General features: G+C 42.5%; 1 protein-coding gene across 1 annotated transcript in view; it reads right to left on the minus strand.

The window, feature by feature from the left end:
* FLT3 (fms related receptor tyrosine kinase 3) overlaps window positions 1-17,776 on the minus strand; it is a 74,782-nt gene that overhangs the window by 13,334 nt on the left and 43,672 nt on the right. Inside the window, exons 11-19 of the mRNA XM_068526502.1 lie at window positions 10,263-10,366; window positions 9,463-9,571; window positions 9,016-9,194; window positions 7,906-8,012; window positions 7,687-7,819; window positions 7,493-7,597; window positions 3,844-3,954; window positions 2,662-2,815; window positions 787-869 (exon numbers count right to left, since the gene is read on the minus strand). Of these exons, the coding sequence (XP_068382603.1) occupies window positions 787-869; window positions 2,662-2,815; window positions 3,844-3,954; window positions 7,493-7,597; window positions 7,687-7,819; window positions 7,906-8,012; window positions 9,016-9,194; window positions 9,463-9,571; window positions 10,263-10,366 (1,085 nt within the window). The remainder of the gene's footprint in view (window positions 1-786; window positions 870-2,661; window positions 2,816-3,843; window positions 3,955-7,492; window positions 7,598-7,686; window positions 7,820-7,905; window positions 8,013-9,015; window positions 9,195-9,462; window positions 9,572-10,262; window positions 10,367-17,776) is intronic.

Consider the following 17,776-nt stretch of genomic DNA (forward strand, 5'->3'; position numbering starts at 1 on the left):
GGCGGATTCTTAACCCTGCGCCACCAGGGAAGTCCTTAATGTTCTTCTAATTAATCCTTTTTTTTTTTTTTGCCGCACTGTGTGGCTCGTGGGATCTTAGTTCCCCAACCAGGAATCGAACCCATGCCCCCTGCAGTGGAAGCGCAGACTCTTAACCACTGACCTGCCAGGAAAGTCCCAATTTACGACTTTTAAAAAGAATAACGTGATCAAATAAAATAGCTCTCAGTGTTTGTTAGTAGAAACATTGACATAAAATTCACACTACTAAACTGGTGGCTTTTCACTACCTTTAAAGTAAATATGCATTGGGACTTCCCTGGTGGTGCAGTGGTTAAGAATCCGCCTGCCAATGCAGGGGACACCGTTCGATCCCTGGTCCGGGAAGATACCACATGCCACGGAGCAACTAAGCCCGTGCGCCACAACTACTGAGCCTGCGCTCTAGAGCCCACGAGCCACAATTACTGAAGCCCACGTGCCTAGAGCCCGTGCTCCACAACAAGAGAAGCCACCGCAGTGAGAAGCCCGTGCATCGCAACGAAGAGTAGCCCCCGCTCACCGCAACTAGAGAAAGCCCAGTCGTAGCAACGAAGACCCAATGCAGCCATAAATAACTTTATTTTTTAAAAACGCTATAAAGCAAATATGCATTAATAAAGCCTATAGATGACATTAGCAAAGATAAACATGCTTTTGCATTTACACACTTTTTAAAAATAGCTAACACAGAACTCTTGTATCCATTTCTATTTGGAAGTGGTACTATTTAGAATAAAATATTACCTTCGGATTGAAATGAATCCCCATTGAACCCTGAGACAGGATCTGAGTCCGGGTGTATTTGGACTTCTCTTGAACCAGGCATACTATTAAAAGAAAAGTTATTTCATTGTTTATGTTCTTCTTCTGAGTAGACATTTTATTAGAAAAAATACAATTCATCAAATAAATGAATTCCAATTAAAAATGGGCTTTTAAATTAAAAGCATGGCATCAACTTGTCCTTTTTGTGTGTGTGGACGTTAAACACATCTGTGTAATTGAGCCTGTCTGTCGAACAAGGATAAGAGTGATCCCTGTTATCTGTATGGAATCTTACGGTTCAAAGAGGACCTCACTCAATCCTTCCCACAACCCTACAAGCTGCGTGTCAAAGTCACATTTTATAAAAGAAAAACTAGGCTGGGTGAGATAAATATGATTTGCTGAAATCACGAAGCTAATAAAGGGTGTGACTTTCCCTATAAAGGTCCATGTAATATAGATCTTCTATAGAGACCTTTTAGTGTTTCATCATCCTTTTTTTTTTTTTCCAAGTTGGCCTTTATAAAGCTCATTTCCTTTTCCTGTGAAATTAAGAAACAGTAATAAGGAAAATCTCTTTTACTGTGTATGATGTAGAACTTTTCACTGAGGAATTTTGTATACGTTATATACAGACAATGATTCAGTTTATTCCAGCATAATAGTTTACAATGTCCACATCTTTAGAAAATAGCTTAATGCTTTCAGACCACAAATATTCCAAAAGTAATTGCTTCAGTGTGTTTACTACCCAGTGACTGGAATGAATCAAAGGCACTGAGTGACCATCGTTGTTGTCACTCACCATGGAGTCCCGGTCACACACGGATTCTCTGTTCTAGAATTCGGATGACATTACAGAATCCTCTCAGTTTGGGAATATGAACTGAGAAACGAGTGTAAAAGGGAAGTTTGGTGTGAAATGATTAAGGGCAGCTGCACGAAGACATGCATGGGGTTTCCATGGGGTCCCTGGTGTTAAGATGCTGGTCTCTGTCTCAGCATTAGAAGGCCTGAGGTGTGAGCTGAAACTTACATGCTAAGAAAACAAGGAATCTCAAACGGATCCTCCAAAAGTCCCCCAGTAAAGCTAACAGTCTCTGACAAATCCGCATTTAGAAAAAGGGAGAGCTTTCATGTAGGAGGGAACTAGGGTTGCACGTGGATTGAGGAATCATTCTATCAGCGTGCCTGTGAATTCATTCAGAGAAGGGTGTTATCGAGCTATGACGTTCAGGTAATTAGCCGGACATTTCCAAGGATGAGGACGAGCATTCCGCCAAACCTACAGCCCTCTTGGGACTGAGAATCGCTCAGGATCCCACAGATGGCAGAATATACAAGGCAGAGCATAGAGACAAATGTTATCACTACTTTATTTTGTCCCCATCATTATGTCAATCAATCCATCCTAATTTTTAAAAATCCGATTTATGAGTTTAGAGCTCTTTTGGGCAATACTCCCAGGACCTGCACTACTTTCTATGAATATATCAAGGGCTTTGGGAAAGGGGTTCATTCTTTCTACCGATACCCATGTGTCAGCCAGGAGGCCTGACATATTGAATAATGCACCTTTCCTAAAACTGAATCTATGTCTAGGATGTGATTAGGCGCCAGTGGACAGAATTGGTTCAGCTGCAGTACCTGTACCGTAGGAAAGGGAAAGCCTCATTGTTCAAATCAACAGGGAAGCTATAACAAAGATAAGAGACCTTTCTAGGTCTTAGAACCCACAGACCACACAAAATGCTGGATGACGGCCTTTAGAAACTGGCCAGTGGGGTGTGTTTAACCATCATACTTTGTCTGTTCTGTAATGTATTATTATGAAACTGTGACCCAGCCTCTTACCTGGAATTAGGGGGTGATTGGAAAGTGGGATAAAAACTGAAATTATGTTCCTTGAAAATCTCCGTCCACGTCCTGTGAAATTTTTCTCTTTTACTTCTTAGATAGTTGAGAAGGTCGCCATAGCAACAATATTCAAAAATCAAGTAAATTGGTCCTGAAATAGTGACAGTTTTAATCTTAGGTATACAGACACCAAATAATTTTTTTCAGACATCTGTGTAGCAGAGACCATACTCTATGAGAACTCCCTTCTCCCCTGACTTGGGGAGAGTACAACTCTCTCTGAACCTATCTCTTCTTGGACTTTAAATTCAATTTCAGTTTTTTGCTCAAACTCCTTGGAAAGCTGTCTCTTGTTGCCTTCCACTTTGGCCCATGTGGCCTCACCAAGAACCACTGGCCACCTAAATTCTCCAGTTTGCAACTGGGAATAATATGTTGACTGCGTTGTGAGCACTTGGTAAATATAAGCTGATTTGCGGTTTACCCGAGGAGGGAGAAATACATCCCTAGGCACCTCTTACATCCATTTTCTCTTTATTTCTCTGTCCCAGTGCCCGGCTGGCTGTCCCAGAAGGAATGACCCTTGGGCACAGGGTTCGGGTACTTCTAGGCAGAAGCGAGAGAATCAGAGCACATGCTCCGTTGGATTCTGGGAGAATAGAGTTTGAAACCCCTCCTTGGCTACGCCTTACTTGAAGCAGCTCAGTTAGGGCCATGGCCAAGCTGTGCAGCTCAGCACTGCATTTGGGCCAGCTCCACAGCCAGGGAGAAGCACCCTCCGAGCAGGCAGAGAGAGACCACAAAATGTACTTGCAGCTTTGTTATTATTATTGCGTTTTTTTTTTTTTTTTTTTTTTGGCTGTGCCATGCGACTTGCAGGATCTTAGTTCCCCGACCAGGTACTGAACCTGGGCCAAGGCAGTGAAAGCCCAGAATCCTAACCGCTGAACCACCAGGGAAGTCCCTTTAAGTAGGTTAGAATATGTGGCTCATCCTGATGAAGGCAGGCATGGTCTACACTGACCCATCTGACTCTAGAGTGAGGGGTGTGTCCAATCCCACTTGGGTTTGGGGGCCCACCCTGTGACTGAGAGAAGGAGAGAAACACGAGAACAAATGCCCTTTTTGTCTTCAGGCTAAAACGTTTTCGATTAGGTGTTCTTAGTGGGAACTGGTTACCTGACAGGGTGCACGCCCCCAGCAGATTCACAATATTCTCGTGGCTGCCTAGGTGGGTCATCATTTTGAGTTCAGACATGAGCGCCTCTCTTTCCGAGCTGTCTGCTTTTTCTGTCAATGGCAGGGCATTACAAACGTAAAACGGAAGTAAATTAGGTATTTTAGGTTATTCAATAAATTAAAATTTTCCTCAGTTCAGAGTAGATTTGCATAAAAGTTTAAAAATACATACAACAATATATACATTTTGAATAATAATACCCTATGTTTTAAGGCAGAATTTCAAAGATTGTAGCATGAAAGTTGAACCAGATAATGTGCCTTTCTACTGGACTTTCCTCTACTTACAAAATAAAAATCTTTATAATTGACCCTTAAAAAATAAAACAAAATAATAATAATACATGATTTTCCTCCACAGTTGAAGTTAATAAATATGCTGAAGGGAGAAACATACTTTTCTTTTTTTTTTTTTTGACACTTTTATTTGTTGAAGTCATAGAGTGACAAGATGGGAATGTCAGCGAGGGTGGTTGGTTCCAGCCTGTGACCCTCAGGTCTAGAATCTTAAATTTGTCAGTGGATCCAATGGTGAGAAGGTCAAAGAAGACCAATTCCCACTGACCAAGTTCTCAAGAGACTCCCTAATTGATCATGAGGAACAGAACTGCTGGGTAGGCTAGAATGTATCCACTTACTCTCCCTGGAGTAAGTCTAGAGAGCTTGGCAAATTGTATTCATCATCTTGCTTAGAAGTATAGCATGGAGGTACTTATTGGTGAACTCAAAGGTCTCCTGTCATTGAGGCCAATGTGCCCAGGTGGTCAGGACACCCCTGCCCAGGAGGGTGCTGGAGCCCTAGAGGCAAGGGCAGGGTCTCTGGGCCTCCCTCTCCAGGCACCCCGCCTCTGTTAACATATTCTTTCTTACAGATAGAGTAACTTTTCTTTACATTCAATGCAGATTTGATTAGCTATTTCCAGGTGTCATTATTTTGTCCTGGAAGACATGTAGCCTTTATGTGGCTTTCCCAGAGCTTTGATGTCATCTGTTTTGACTTGTGTGAGCTCTCAGGGGCATCCTGATTTCCAACTTCTTAGCCTGGGAGTGACATCCTTCACTGTGTGCACTGGGACCCACTGTACCTCAGGTTTTCCACTGCCTCATGTTTTATAGGGATTAGTGGCTTTCAGTTGTCCATGTCTTGTTCCTCATGACCAAAAGAATATATTTTTACAGTGTGCTTAACTCTTTCAAAGCACTTTCATATACCACTACCTGACTTTCATTCATTCATTCATTCAACAAGTATTTATTGAATGCCTACTGTGTATGAGGCAATGTGCCAGGCCTTGGGAGAATAAATGATAGAAAGACACAGCCCCTGTCTTCCTGGAGCTTAGAGCCTCCTTGAAAGGGGAGACAGGTAAATGAACAATTACAATATAGTGTCATAAATGCCACATGGCACAAATAAACCTATCTATGAAACAGAAACAGACTCACAGACATAAAGAACAGACTTATAGTTGCCAGGAGGGAGGGGGGTGGGGGAGGGATGGATTGGGAGTTTGGGATTAGCAGATGCAAACTATTATATATAGAATGGAAACACAACAAGGTCCTACTATATAGCACAGGGAACTATAATCAATATCCTGTGATAAACCATAATGGAAAAGAATATAAAAAAGAATGTATACATATGTATAATTGAATCACTTTGCTGTACAGCAGAAACTAATACAACATTGTAAATCAACTATACTTCAATAAAAAATAAATACCAATAAAAAATAAATGCCACATGGCAAATGAAAGTAGGGGTGCTGTCCCACAGAAGAGGGACACCTAACCCAGCCTTAGGGAGGGTGGGGAAGGGAACACCAAATGTCTATGCTGAGACCTGAGGGAAACTAGGAGTTAACCAGGTGAATTCACAGTGGGAAGGGTGAGGAAGAACACGCCATCCTGAAAACAGGATGGGCCAAGATCAAGAAAGAGGACAGCATAGCAAAACATACAGACCCACCCTCATGAGGCTTACAGACTACTGAGGCAGCTAAGACATTAGTTAAATAATTAAACAAATATGTAATTATAGTTGTGATCAACTTTATGGGGGAAAAAAACCCACAGAGAGCTGGGATATAGGATCTAGCAAGGAACTTGAGCTCATCTGTGGTGTGAGAGAAGGCTTCCCTGAGCAAGTGGAATTTGAGCTGAGATCTACAGGAGGAGCAGGCGATAAAGACGTGAAAGGGGAAGCAGAAGCAGAAGGACGACCTGTGCAAAGGCCCTGAGGTGGGAGGGAGCCCTGTGCTGCAGAGGAACTGAGAGCCGGCTGTGCTGCAGCGCTGGGGTGAGAGGGGAGAGGCGAGCTGCAGCCATGTCGTGCTGGGCTGTGTGGACTGTTCAAGAGAAATTAAAAGCAACTGGAAAGGTTAAGTAGGAAAATTATATACTCTGCTTTGCATTTCATAACCAGCACCTGGGCTTCAGAATCCAAAAGGAGGTAAGAGTGCATTATAGGGTAGTTGCTTGGAAGGCTAGTGCATCCATTCAGAAGGGATAGACTTGGGCTGGGTGGTAGTAACAGAGGTTAAGAGAAAAGAGGATGAACTCAAGAGGCACCAGGCAGGAAGCCTGACAGGAACAGCCTACAGAGAATTAGAATGAGGATGGTTTCAAGGATGAGTCAGTCCTAGGTTTCTGGTTGGCCGGCCTGGGTGGCACATGGCCAGTCATTGGTACCCGCAACCAATCAGTGAGAGAGGGAGGGCTGACAGAGAGCCTGGGTTGGAGGAGTCCAATTTGAATAAGCTGAATTCAAGGGACTCTGGAGACGTCCAAGCACTTGGACATAACCTGAAGCTCAGAAGGGAGGTGCAATCATGAGAACCACTGGTACATGGGATGAGGTCACGGGTAAGCTGAGACAGCCCATGAGCATGCGGAGTGAAAAGGGAAGGGGACCCCGGAGCAAGCCTTCAGGAACTCCGCTGGGTGAGAAGCTGGGTGAGAAGATGAGGGGCCAGCAAAGGACTGTGAAGCAGTCAGAGGGGTAGGAGGAAACCAGAAGAATATGGTGACATGGAAACCAAAGGAAGAAAGCACAATAAAGATGGAGGGAACTGTCAATCGTGCCAATTTATGCTAAAAATTCAAGTAATGCCCATTAGACAGGCTTGGTTCATGGTGATGGTGGAGGTGGTCGTCACTGATCGCTTAGCCAAAGCCAGCTGGGGGCGCTCTTGCTAAGTGAGTGATACTAAGGGGAGGAGGTTAGGGAGAGCCAGGCGGCAGCAGATGAGAAATGAGTGGGAAGTGATACAGAAGGCGCCAATTCCCTCTTCTACCCAGAGTCTGTGTCGAAATGTAAGACACACAGCTGCCTGTAGCAATGGTATCCCCAAATATTGAGGCTGAAAAAACATAAACAAAGAGAGAAGAGGAAGAAGAGGTGGAGTTTTGTGTTCACGACTTGTATTTTATATTCATGACTTGGTTGACACCCACCCCAACTCACTCCCTTTTTAGCTTTGAAGGATGGCAAGCAGTAACCATAGCAATGATGGAAAAGAGGAGGTGGGAGGCGGCACCTCCCCTCTTTGTGCGTCTCTGTGGCTATTGATCGATGTAACCGTACCTTTCAGCATTTTGACTGCGACCTGGATTGAGACCCCTGTCTTACTGATTCCATAGGCGGTTGCATTCATCACTTTCCCAAAAGCACCCGATCCCAGGACCTTCCCTGCAAGACACATGGTGAGTGAGTGCATGTTGAAGATTTTCCAACAAGAAGGAAGCTCGACAGAAACATTTGGAACATCCGATTCTTACCAAATTCTAAATTTTCTCTTGGAAACTCCCATTTGAGATCATATTCGTATTCTCTGAAATCAATGTAGAAGTACTCATTATCCAGAGAGCCGGTCACCTGCACCATCTGTAGCTGGCTTTCGTACCGAAATTGCTTCAGAGATGAAATAATGAGTCGATTAGCCATAGAGAGTTCTTCAGAAATGGGACACAATGATGACGTTTTACCTTTGCTTTTACCTTTTTGTACTTGTGACAAATTAGCATGGTTAAAACGGCAATAAAGGGAAGACAGAGGCCAATTGTTGCATAGAATGAGATGTTGTCCTGGATGAAAGGGAAGGGGCCTGCAAGGGAAGAGCATCAAGGAGCAGTGGATGAGAATTCCTGGTGGATACTGTAGCAGCAAGCTTGTTACAGTGTCTCACATCCTGTCTGAGGAACCTACAAGCCCTCTGCTAATACGCTATCCCCACAGAAAATCAGGCCATGTTCATATAAAGAACGATTCCTTCCCAGAAAATTTTAAATGATTCTGAACCCATTTAAAAAAATCATTTACTAGGGGTTTTAAGAATTACATCTATTTAAACCCACAGGATGTGAAAGTCAGATAAAAAAAGATGTTTGTCTACCATATATAAACTAGATAAACGACACAGTCCTACTGTATAGCACAGGGAACTATATTCAATATTTTGTAATAAACTATAATGGAAAAGAATCTGAAAAAGAATATATATCTATATTTATATAAAACTGCATCACTTTGCTGTACATCAGAAACTAACACAACATTGTAAATCAACTATACCTCAATTAAAAAAAAAAAAAAAAGAAATTTGTGTTCCCACTATGAAGCTGTCATACGAATGTGGGGAAGTTAGTTTGGGGATGCTGGTGATTTTGAACCATTAGTGTAGGTGGTCAGGTTTCAGAATTGCTTAATTTAGGAGGGATCTAAATATCAAACCAAAAATGATAAAACGGCAAGCTAAAGGCAGATAAGGAGATTAACCAAAATGGAAAGTGGTAGAGACTCCAAATTACTAAATCTGTTTCCCTAGAGCTGGATTTCTTGGTAGATGTCCATTATACTGGGAGCTTATGGTTCTACCCACATCACTTGAATTCATGAGTCACAATAATGTCAGTAGAAGTCACTCTGCCCTTGAACTACAAAACATGTATGTTCAGTGGGGATTCTTGCCTGACTCAGAAAGCCTTCTCGTCTCAAACACTGAACCTACACACTCTTGTCAAACTCCCCAAATAAAAGCGAACGACAGGGACTAACTTCTAGTAGGGAATTCCTGAAGGTGGTGTGCTACAGTAGCAACTGCTGTCTACCTGGTGAGTTTAGAAGGATTGTTTCACAAGAGGTGCCGAGGGAATTGTATGCACAGCACTTCACCAGGAACCCTTTGACGGCCTCGCTCATGTTCAGGGTGCTGCTCGATATCCACTGTCCAAATACTTTTCTGTTGGCCTTTTTATTCCAAATTCCTTCTGTGATCTCTTCTGTGCAGCTGAAAAGAAACAGCAGACAGAGAATTTAGACAGGCGGGGCTATCGTCAGATTGGAAGTGAGGGTTTCTCCAGTGGGGTCTACAAGAGACACATCTATTAAAGGTTATCAGAAACAATCTATGACCATTTAGAATTATGGTCGACTCAGAAGGTAAGCATTTTAAATGCTTCATCGTTTCTTCTTAAACCGAATTCATGAGAAACAGTCAACATGTCAGAGAGAGTTTTATGTTCTTCTAACACAAGAGGGGCCAGTGTCTTCATTACTTGGGAGACTTGTCTGAACACTTCTTCCAGGTCCAAGACGGTAACGGGTACCCGTCAGAGGAGCAAGAAGCCTGACTTGCCGATGCCTCGGCGAGCACTTGAGGTTTCCCTGTAGAAAACAACAGGGAAATCAAGCTCATGAAGTACAGTGCTTTACAGAAAGTGTTTCAAAGTCAGCTTCATATAGGCTGCTCACTTACTCTACGCAGTTCGTGCTCCTGGGAGTGTGTCTCATGCAGGGTGACTCAAAGAGGGGGCCCTCTTTCCCCTTGTGTCACCTTTTGTGCAGGCGGCCCTAAACTTCTCTGGGGAGCACCCCCTTTTCCACCGCTAGACCCCTCCTGGAGAGAGCTCAGGTGTAGACCTCTATCTCCTGAACATCCTAAAATGAGTCTTAGCTTCAGGAGAAGCACCTGCAAAAAGTCCAGCGAAATGCACTCTCATCTTTTCATGGACCAGAGAAACAAAGATTATTAAAACAACTAAATGGCAGGTAGTATGACTCTTGGCCTTTCCTTAACAGGACCTTTCAAAGTACTAAAATCAATAAAGTCACACAGCAAAGCACCGTCAGAGAGGATATGGAATCAGCATCTTAGCTTCAAAGGATGAGCCCAGAAAGAGATCTGCGTATCAACAAGCCAGTAGATACGAAAGTGCAATTTCAAAACACTTCAGCACGTCAAAACACTTCTGTAGCATTCCTTCCCTAAGCCATGGCTTATCTCTTTCTGATCCGAGTTAATAGATTATTAAGGAGTTACAAGCGTAAAGTACAGTTTCTTGACAGTTTCACTTACTTCTTATATTCAGCGTGAACGTTTTTGTGAACTGGGCGTCATCATTTTCTGCATGGAAGATATATTGTCCTGGCTGGTGTTTATGGTTGCAAAACTTAGATATGCTGTTGGAAAAAGAATTAAAGACAGACTTAGCCAGATTCTTTGAGGAGATGTTGAAATGAATAACGGTGTGCATGGGAGTAAGTCTTCCTGAAGACACTCACTTCTCTCAAGTTCAGTGGACAGGGAGGTGCCCAGATGCTCTTCCTACTCAAAGTGTGGTCCACAAACAGGCAGCATCAGCCTTGGTATTATCTAGGAGCTTGCTAGAAATACAAAATCTCAGGCCCCACCCCAAACCTACTGACTCAGAGTCTGCATTTTTAAGATGATCTCCGTGGAATTCACATGCACATTAAAGGTTGAGAAGCACTGATCTAGGCTGGAGCTGCTAAGAGAGACAAGAAGCTTCCGGCCCCTACTGTTACATACACTCCAGACTAGTGTGACTTCCTGGAAATATGGAAGAACCTTGGTAGGTGGCGGAGCCCATGGACCCCCCCCAGCTTCCTGAAAGGGTAGCTCTCTGATGTTGGTCCAAGGCGGGACCTATGACCAACCCTTGACTTACATAGCGATTGACAGTGATGAGGGCTCAAATCCACTGAGTACAGACGTCTTTGAGTGGCCTCAGCAGGCTCTAGTCATCCACAAAGCCCACCAGGTATATGGTATTGGGGATCATCCACCAAGCCTACCAGGTATATAGTATTGGGGATCATCCACCAAGCTTAGCAGGTATACGGGATGGTGGATATTATAGGAGAGGTGGGGAAGCAAGGAGCTGTTGAATGTGCCTTCATGCATTGGAGAAATAGAAAAAAAATTTCCCTTAGAATGAGAAAATCTAAGCCTTGTTCAGAAGATACTGAATTAGGCCACCTCTATATAGCCTACTTGAAGTAAAAAAGGAAAGAAAAAGTATGTATACGTAGGAAATGTGAACAGGAGGAACTATGTAGGATGCAGAAGACCTGTGAATACGGCTCCGGTCCTCAGAGATACCATAATCCAGGTGGGTGGACAAAACGTGCCTATGTGCAAGAGTGAAAGCATCAAACTGAAGGCCTGTAGAAGATCAAAGAAGGCAGAGGCCGGTGTCGTGAGAAAAGTTCAGAGGGCTTCATAGAAGCAGGAATTGAGTGAGGTCTTTAGAGGTGAGTTGGTTTTCATGAGAGAGTAAAGAAAAGACATCCAAGCAGGGGGCAACGGCATGATTTAAGCCATGAGACAGGAACTCATAAGGCCACAAGGAGAGAAACGGGGAGGCTTCTTGGCTAGAGCAGAGGTGCAGGGTGGGATGTAGCAGAACAGAGGGCTAAATGGGCAGGGTGAGGCCAACTGATCTGGGACCTTGGAAAACAAGCCTAATTATTTTGACCTGATGGAGAGAGCAGGGAGGAGGTGTTGTGGATTCCTGAGCAAGAGAGGAGTGTTCTGAACAGTATTTTAGTTTAGAGTGATGGCAGCAGGAAAGTTTATTGGGGGGAAGTCTGGAGGTAGCTGTAGAAGTAACCTAGGAAGTCATTCATTCATCCATGAATTCACTCATTCTTTCTCCTGTCAATGGTAGAGGCTATTTGTGGGAGGAATCGGGAATACAACAGTGAGTTAACAAAACTAGGTTTCTTGTTCTCACAGAATTTACAGTTTGGTGGCGAAGGCAGACAAGTAATGAGCAGTTAAGGTATAATGTGGGAAATTTTAGGAGAGGAGAAGTAAAAGTTCAGATTTGAGAGTTCAGAGTGTGAAAAGATGAGTGTTGTCTAAGGCAGGGAAAATGGGAAGGGAGAGGAAAGAACCAACCCCAGAGGCACCAGAACAAAAAGAAACAGCAGGTGCTGGATTGGACGTGAAGAGGAAGGAGAGAACAGAATCCCAGCTGATTCCTAAGAGTCAAACCACACACCTAGCAATTGATAGAGAAGATTTTGAGCCCAGGTTTATTTGACACCAATGTTCTGCATCCTTAATTCGGAAGCTTAAAGGTAATTCTGACTGTGTATAGTGATGGGAGATTTCATTTCCTATCAAGTGAGCACTGAAGAAGCTTTTTGTTTGCCTTGTTAACAACAAGGCTGAAGAAGCAGAAAGGGGAATTTCTTATGCTGACCTACTTCTGGACGAGAAGGAAACGGCTGGTGAAGTGGAAATGACAGAAGGATTGCGGGAAAGACAAATTATAACTTTAGGGAGAAAAGTAAGTATAGGTACGTGCGATTTCCAGATTTTATGAAGGCAGGGTTTAAGTGGTCCAAGAAGAGAAAGATGTGAGCTTCTAAAAGGGAAAATGTAATTCTCACCGGACAATAGCCAAAGACCCAGAAAAGGAAGAAGAGAAGAGATAAAAAAGAAGCCAGTGTGCTAGGCAGGGACCATGCCAAAAGCACCAATCAATTTGATAAAGAAATTACCAACTAATGAGAACCTACTGTATAGCACAGGGAACTCTACTCAATGCTCTGTGGTGACCTAAATGGGAAGGAAATCCAAAAAAAGAGGAGATATATGTATACATATAGCTGATTCACTTTGCTGTACAGCAGAAACTAACACAACATTATAAAGCAACTATAATCCAATAAAAATTAACATAAAAAAAGAAATTACCTATACAACTATTGATTATCACGCAGACCAATCTGTTTTGTAAACTTTTTCCCTCCTAAGTCTTTTGTGCTGTCTGAATGGAGCATGACTTGCCATGGGATAGACAAGAGAGCATCTGAAACATTCTCATTCTTCCAGGTAGGAAATCGGTCACAGAAATAGCCTGAACACAAAATTGAATATCCAGGTCCTTCTCAACCGCCTGTCTTCCTGTTTATGGCAGTTAACCCCAGCAAAAGCAACAACTGCATCGCCGACCCTCCCCTGGAAATTCCAAGGGGACTAACCGATTAATGCCAGGGAGTTTCAAACTTCCTTTTTCCCTGGGGTTTTTCTGAAAATGGCCAGCGGCCATGAGATGGGAGATCAGGAAACTGGAGTTCACAGTGAAATATCTTTGGTGACTAAGAAGATGTATTCTCATTACAACTATGAGAAGGGATTTCTCCTCTGTTACAAGCAAAATGCAGGTGATTTTTCTTTTCCATTTAGCACCCAGAGCTGGGGAGTTGAAAAGGGGCAGGTCTTTCCAGGGACCTCAGGGAGTAACTTCACTATAAAAAATGCTTTATTCAAAGAGCAAGGGATGATAAAAGTCAAACCAGAAAACAGGGCGTAATAAAGCACAGACTGGGGAAGCTGAGAGCTTCTGAAACTGGAGAGTGAGGGGCTGGCAGGAGTGAGTGACTTTACCCGGCACTGGGAGACCCCCATCAGCAGATCCTGCCCCCTCAGACTGCAGGACATGGAGGGGGTATAGCCTGGCTGAAGTTGAACCCAGTCTGCACACATTTCTGTCCAGAGTTAAACAAAGAAAGCCGGGCAGGGGGCAGAAGAGGTGCTGATGACTTTATATCAATCTACTTAATACCATGCTCATTTGTATTTTATTTCAGGGGAGCCCACAAGCCTGGAGAAGTATTACATAATCATTAAAAACCCAATAGCACAGCACATCTCATAAGGCGGCACACTTTTCTTTTTAAATAACCAAAGCACATGCCTGCTCTTCTGTTTTCTTACACACTAGGTATGAGAATCTCACACTTTTGAAATGAGCTGGTGTCAAAAGGCAGTACCAGAGTAATGGTTAAAAAACACAGGCTTTGCAGGCAACTCTGCCATTGCCCGGTGGTGTGACTGTGGGCAAGTCACTGAGTCTCTCTGTGCTTGTTTCCTCATCTGTAAGACGAAGATAGTATCTACCTTATATGGTTGTTAGAGGAGAAGTTTTTGTTGAGTTTTTATTAAAGCGGTTTTGTATAAACTTCTTATAACAGTGCCTAGTAAACACGATAAATGTGTTAGATCATCATTACTATGAGGCTTATGAAGTCTGGGAATCATTTTGAATAAAAAAGACATTTAGAACCTTTACTCTGGGGTATACATTAAGTGAGAAAATCACATTAAAATAAAGATGCAAAGAAAAAAAAAAAACTAAAGTAAATGCCCATCAACAGGAGTTAGTCAAAATAAGATTTTCTAAAAAGAGGAATACTGTGTCACCATAAAAGTGGTAATGTAAATAAGGTAAGCCATTAACATGATAATATAAATAATAATAATGTACTTATTAACACAGCAAGAGATGATATTTTTAAAGTGAAAAATCAGGTGACAAATGGCACAATTAATTTCCTGTTTGTACAAAAACCTATACTTATATGTTTCTATCATGGTGGTTACAAAGTCTGAAATATAATTCCTCGTGGTGGAATTATGGGTGTTATTTCTATTTTTTTTTAAAGGCAATTTCAGAAAATAAGAGTGAATGAAAGGTATTGACTTCGCCCCAGGTGTGGAGCAAGTAGCATAGCCTGTTTCCATATTTAATAAAATGAGATGATGAGATCAAATGAGATAATCCGTATAAAGGACTTTGCACATTGGCACATGGTAGGGCTCAAAGAAGTTTCTTTTGGTCTCAGTGAGGCTTCATGATGTGGTTAGTACTTTACAATTGAGGGGGCAGTGTTTGGTTGGAGGTTCCGCTATTTACCGCTATTTACGGTCCCCAAACATCTTTCCTTCCTTTCTGTATACACTCAGGGCTCATCTCCTTCAGGGAACCAAAAAAGTCCTCCTAAAGAAGCTCAATACACTCCTGTAATCACATATCATTTATTGACTTGAGAGCTTGCTTTTCTCTTTGTCCTAAGAAGGAATATGTCTCACCACCCAGAACCCAGACTCCACCACACCACTGGTACCAGTAAGTGCTCAGTTAATGCCTGTTGTGGGCAGAACTTCGACTTGGTAGAGTTGGGAAATTAAATATTTCAGGGAAAAAAGAAAATACAGGGATTGGGCATGCCTAAGGAGACTCTTTCAGAAGAAATTACTTAAATAATTATAACATCCTAATAAGTTGTTTTGTGTGTGTGTGTGTGTGTGTGTGTGTGTGTGTGTGTGTGTGTTTAACCATGAAACTAGGAAAAGCTAAGGCAGATTTATTTATAAGTAAGTCTACAGAGATAGAAAATTAGGCAAACTAAAAGATGAAATATTCTAGAACATTTTCCCAAGACCAGGCTGTCAGGACTGCTGGAAAGTTATAATTTCATAAAATGTAAACACATAAAGGGAAGCCCTAATAAACTTTGGTGTAATATTTGAGGAAGTAAATTGGAGAAACGAAGCTGTGAAGGTGGGGAAGCTGCAAGATTTCTGGCACACATGCTCTGACCACACCAAAGCTTTTTCAGTAGTACTGTTATTACACAGACCTTTCGGTTACAAATAAAAACTGGTGTCACTTTGCTTATAAAGTCCTCTCTTGCCCCATGATGAAAATACTGTACTTCATAAACAAAATTCAGTTTGACTAAATTGTTGAACCTAAGTGATGGGTAAAGGATGCTCACTGTACTATTCTTTGAGTTTATTAGTAAATTTGGAACTTTTTATAATAAAAAATTGAAAAGAACTCAGGTTAGAATTTAGTCTGCATCCCCTATCACAACACAGAGTCTCATGTGGAGAGCAGGTGACATTTAGAGCACTTGTGTTCAATTTTTTTGTAGTTCATCTTTTTTTTTTCTTTAATTAATTTTTATTGGAGTATAGTTGCTTTACAATGTTGTGTTAGTTTCTGCTGTACAGCAAAGTGAATCAGCTATACATATACATATATCCCTTCTTTTTTGGATTTCCTTCCCATTTAGGTCACCACAGAGCATTGAGTAGATTTCTCTGTGCTATACACACAGAGGTTCTCAGTAGTTATCCATTTTATACATAGTATTGTATATACGTCAATCCTAATCTCCCAATTCATCCCCCACCCCTGTAGTTCATCTTTTATTCAACATTTTGAGCATCTTTTTCATGATGAAGGAGGCTCCATCTCACCTTGGCATTGCCACCTTGGCAAGTGGCCCATCACACCCAGTGTATTGTTATCACCAATTAATACTGTACTTCTTCAAGAACTTTTTAAATAAAATAAACACTGAGTGAAAGGTGTTGTGGTGAGTGCCACGTACTAGGTGTTGTGGTGAGTGTCATGGTCCTTGCAGTGCAAAGAGTATGCCACTGACTCATCTTTGGCCCAGGCTATGCACTTTAAGTTGCTTTCTAGGGGTGATGATGAATTCATTCATTTACTAAACAGCTGTTGACTGCACGAGGCATTGTACAAAGACAGAGAAATGACAGCGCCTATCCCAGCGGAGGTTATGTACTCACTGGTGGGATTCAACACAAAAAGAGGTTAACTTTGAATGAGAGGTACACATCACTATAGAAATCAGGATCTGCCCTGATTTATTCATTTAGCTACCTCCAGAAGATAACTGCTTGGGGTCAGGGGTGCAGAGTGTGGTCATTGGGTGAAACCAGATTAACTAGCCCACTAGATTGCTCCAACACCCATAGATCAGAGACACGGTCCTCTAATCAGTGAGTCTGTCAAATCTTAAGAATTGTGCCAGATGTCACCAGCACAAGTAGCAATGACCTCCCAGGTGGCCCCTGGCACTTAAATGTGCCTGTATAACTTGAGGGGGTTGGGGGGAGACATCACCTTATTCACGCTTGTAGCCCCTTACGGCACTGAGACCATCAAGAAGACATTAAAGGAATATTTGTTGAACTAAATTAAATTGATCCTCTATCTCTTTGAATCAGGTTCAAAAGAGAATGCTGTAGAACTAAGAGCTTCTCTGACATGGGGTCACAATACAAAGAAGGATGGGGAAAGTGGCAGCACTGACATCCTGAACACAGGTAGTCAACTCAACTAGCAGGAGAGGGGCTGACTCCCTGCCTTCTACCTTCAAAAGTTTGATGGTTCAGCATAAGGGCTTATGACAATGGGGTGACCCCTCCAAGGCAGTGGTTCTCAACCCCAGGCAATTTTTTCTCACCAGGGGACTTCGGCAATGTCTGGAGATATTTCTGGTTGTCACAACTTGGGGTAGTGGTGCTACTGACATCCAATGGGTGGAGACCAGGGACGCTGCTAAACATCCTATCATGCATAGGAGAGACCCCCAGAACGAAGAATTACCCGGCCCAGGATGTCAACAGCCTGCTGTTGAGACCCCCTGAGTTAGGGAACTATGTGTCCGTCCAAAGGCTGCTTTCTTAATTACTTGAAAAATGAATGCTTCGAACATTAGGAGGTTTGGGTGAGAGGGCAGACGATGCCATGCAAACCCTGTGTTACAACTCTTCTTAAAAAAGCAAACAAGGATCAGTTACAAATCACTTTGGGGTATAGAACAGCGCAGTCATCAGGAAACAAACGGAAGGATCAAGATGAAAAGAGCTTATTCTGACTCTTCACCTAGACCTGTGCTATCCAATAGGAAGATAAACAAGCCACTTATGTAATTTTAAAGTTTCCAATTAGCTAC

The sequence above is a fragment of the Eschrichtius robustus genome, chromosome 18 (genome assembly GCF_028021215.1).
Source record: "Eschrichtius robustus isolate mEscRob2 chromosome 18, mEscRob2.pri, whole genome shotgun sequence".
In the NCBI taxonomy this organism is placed as follows: domain Eukaryota; kingdom Metazoa; phylum Chordata; class Mammalia; order Artiodactyla; family Eschrichtiidae; genus Eschrichtius; species Eschrichtius robustus.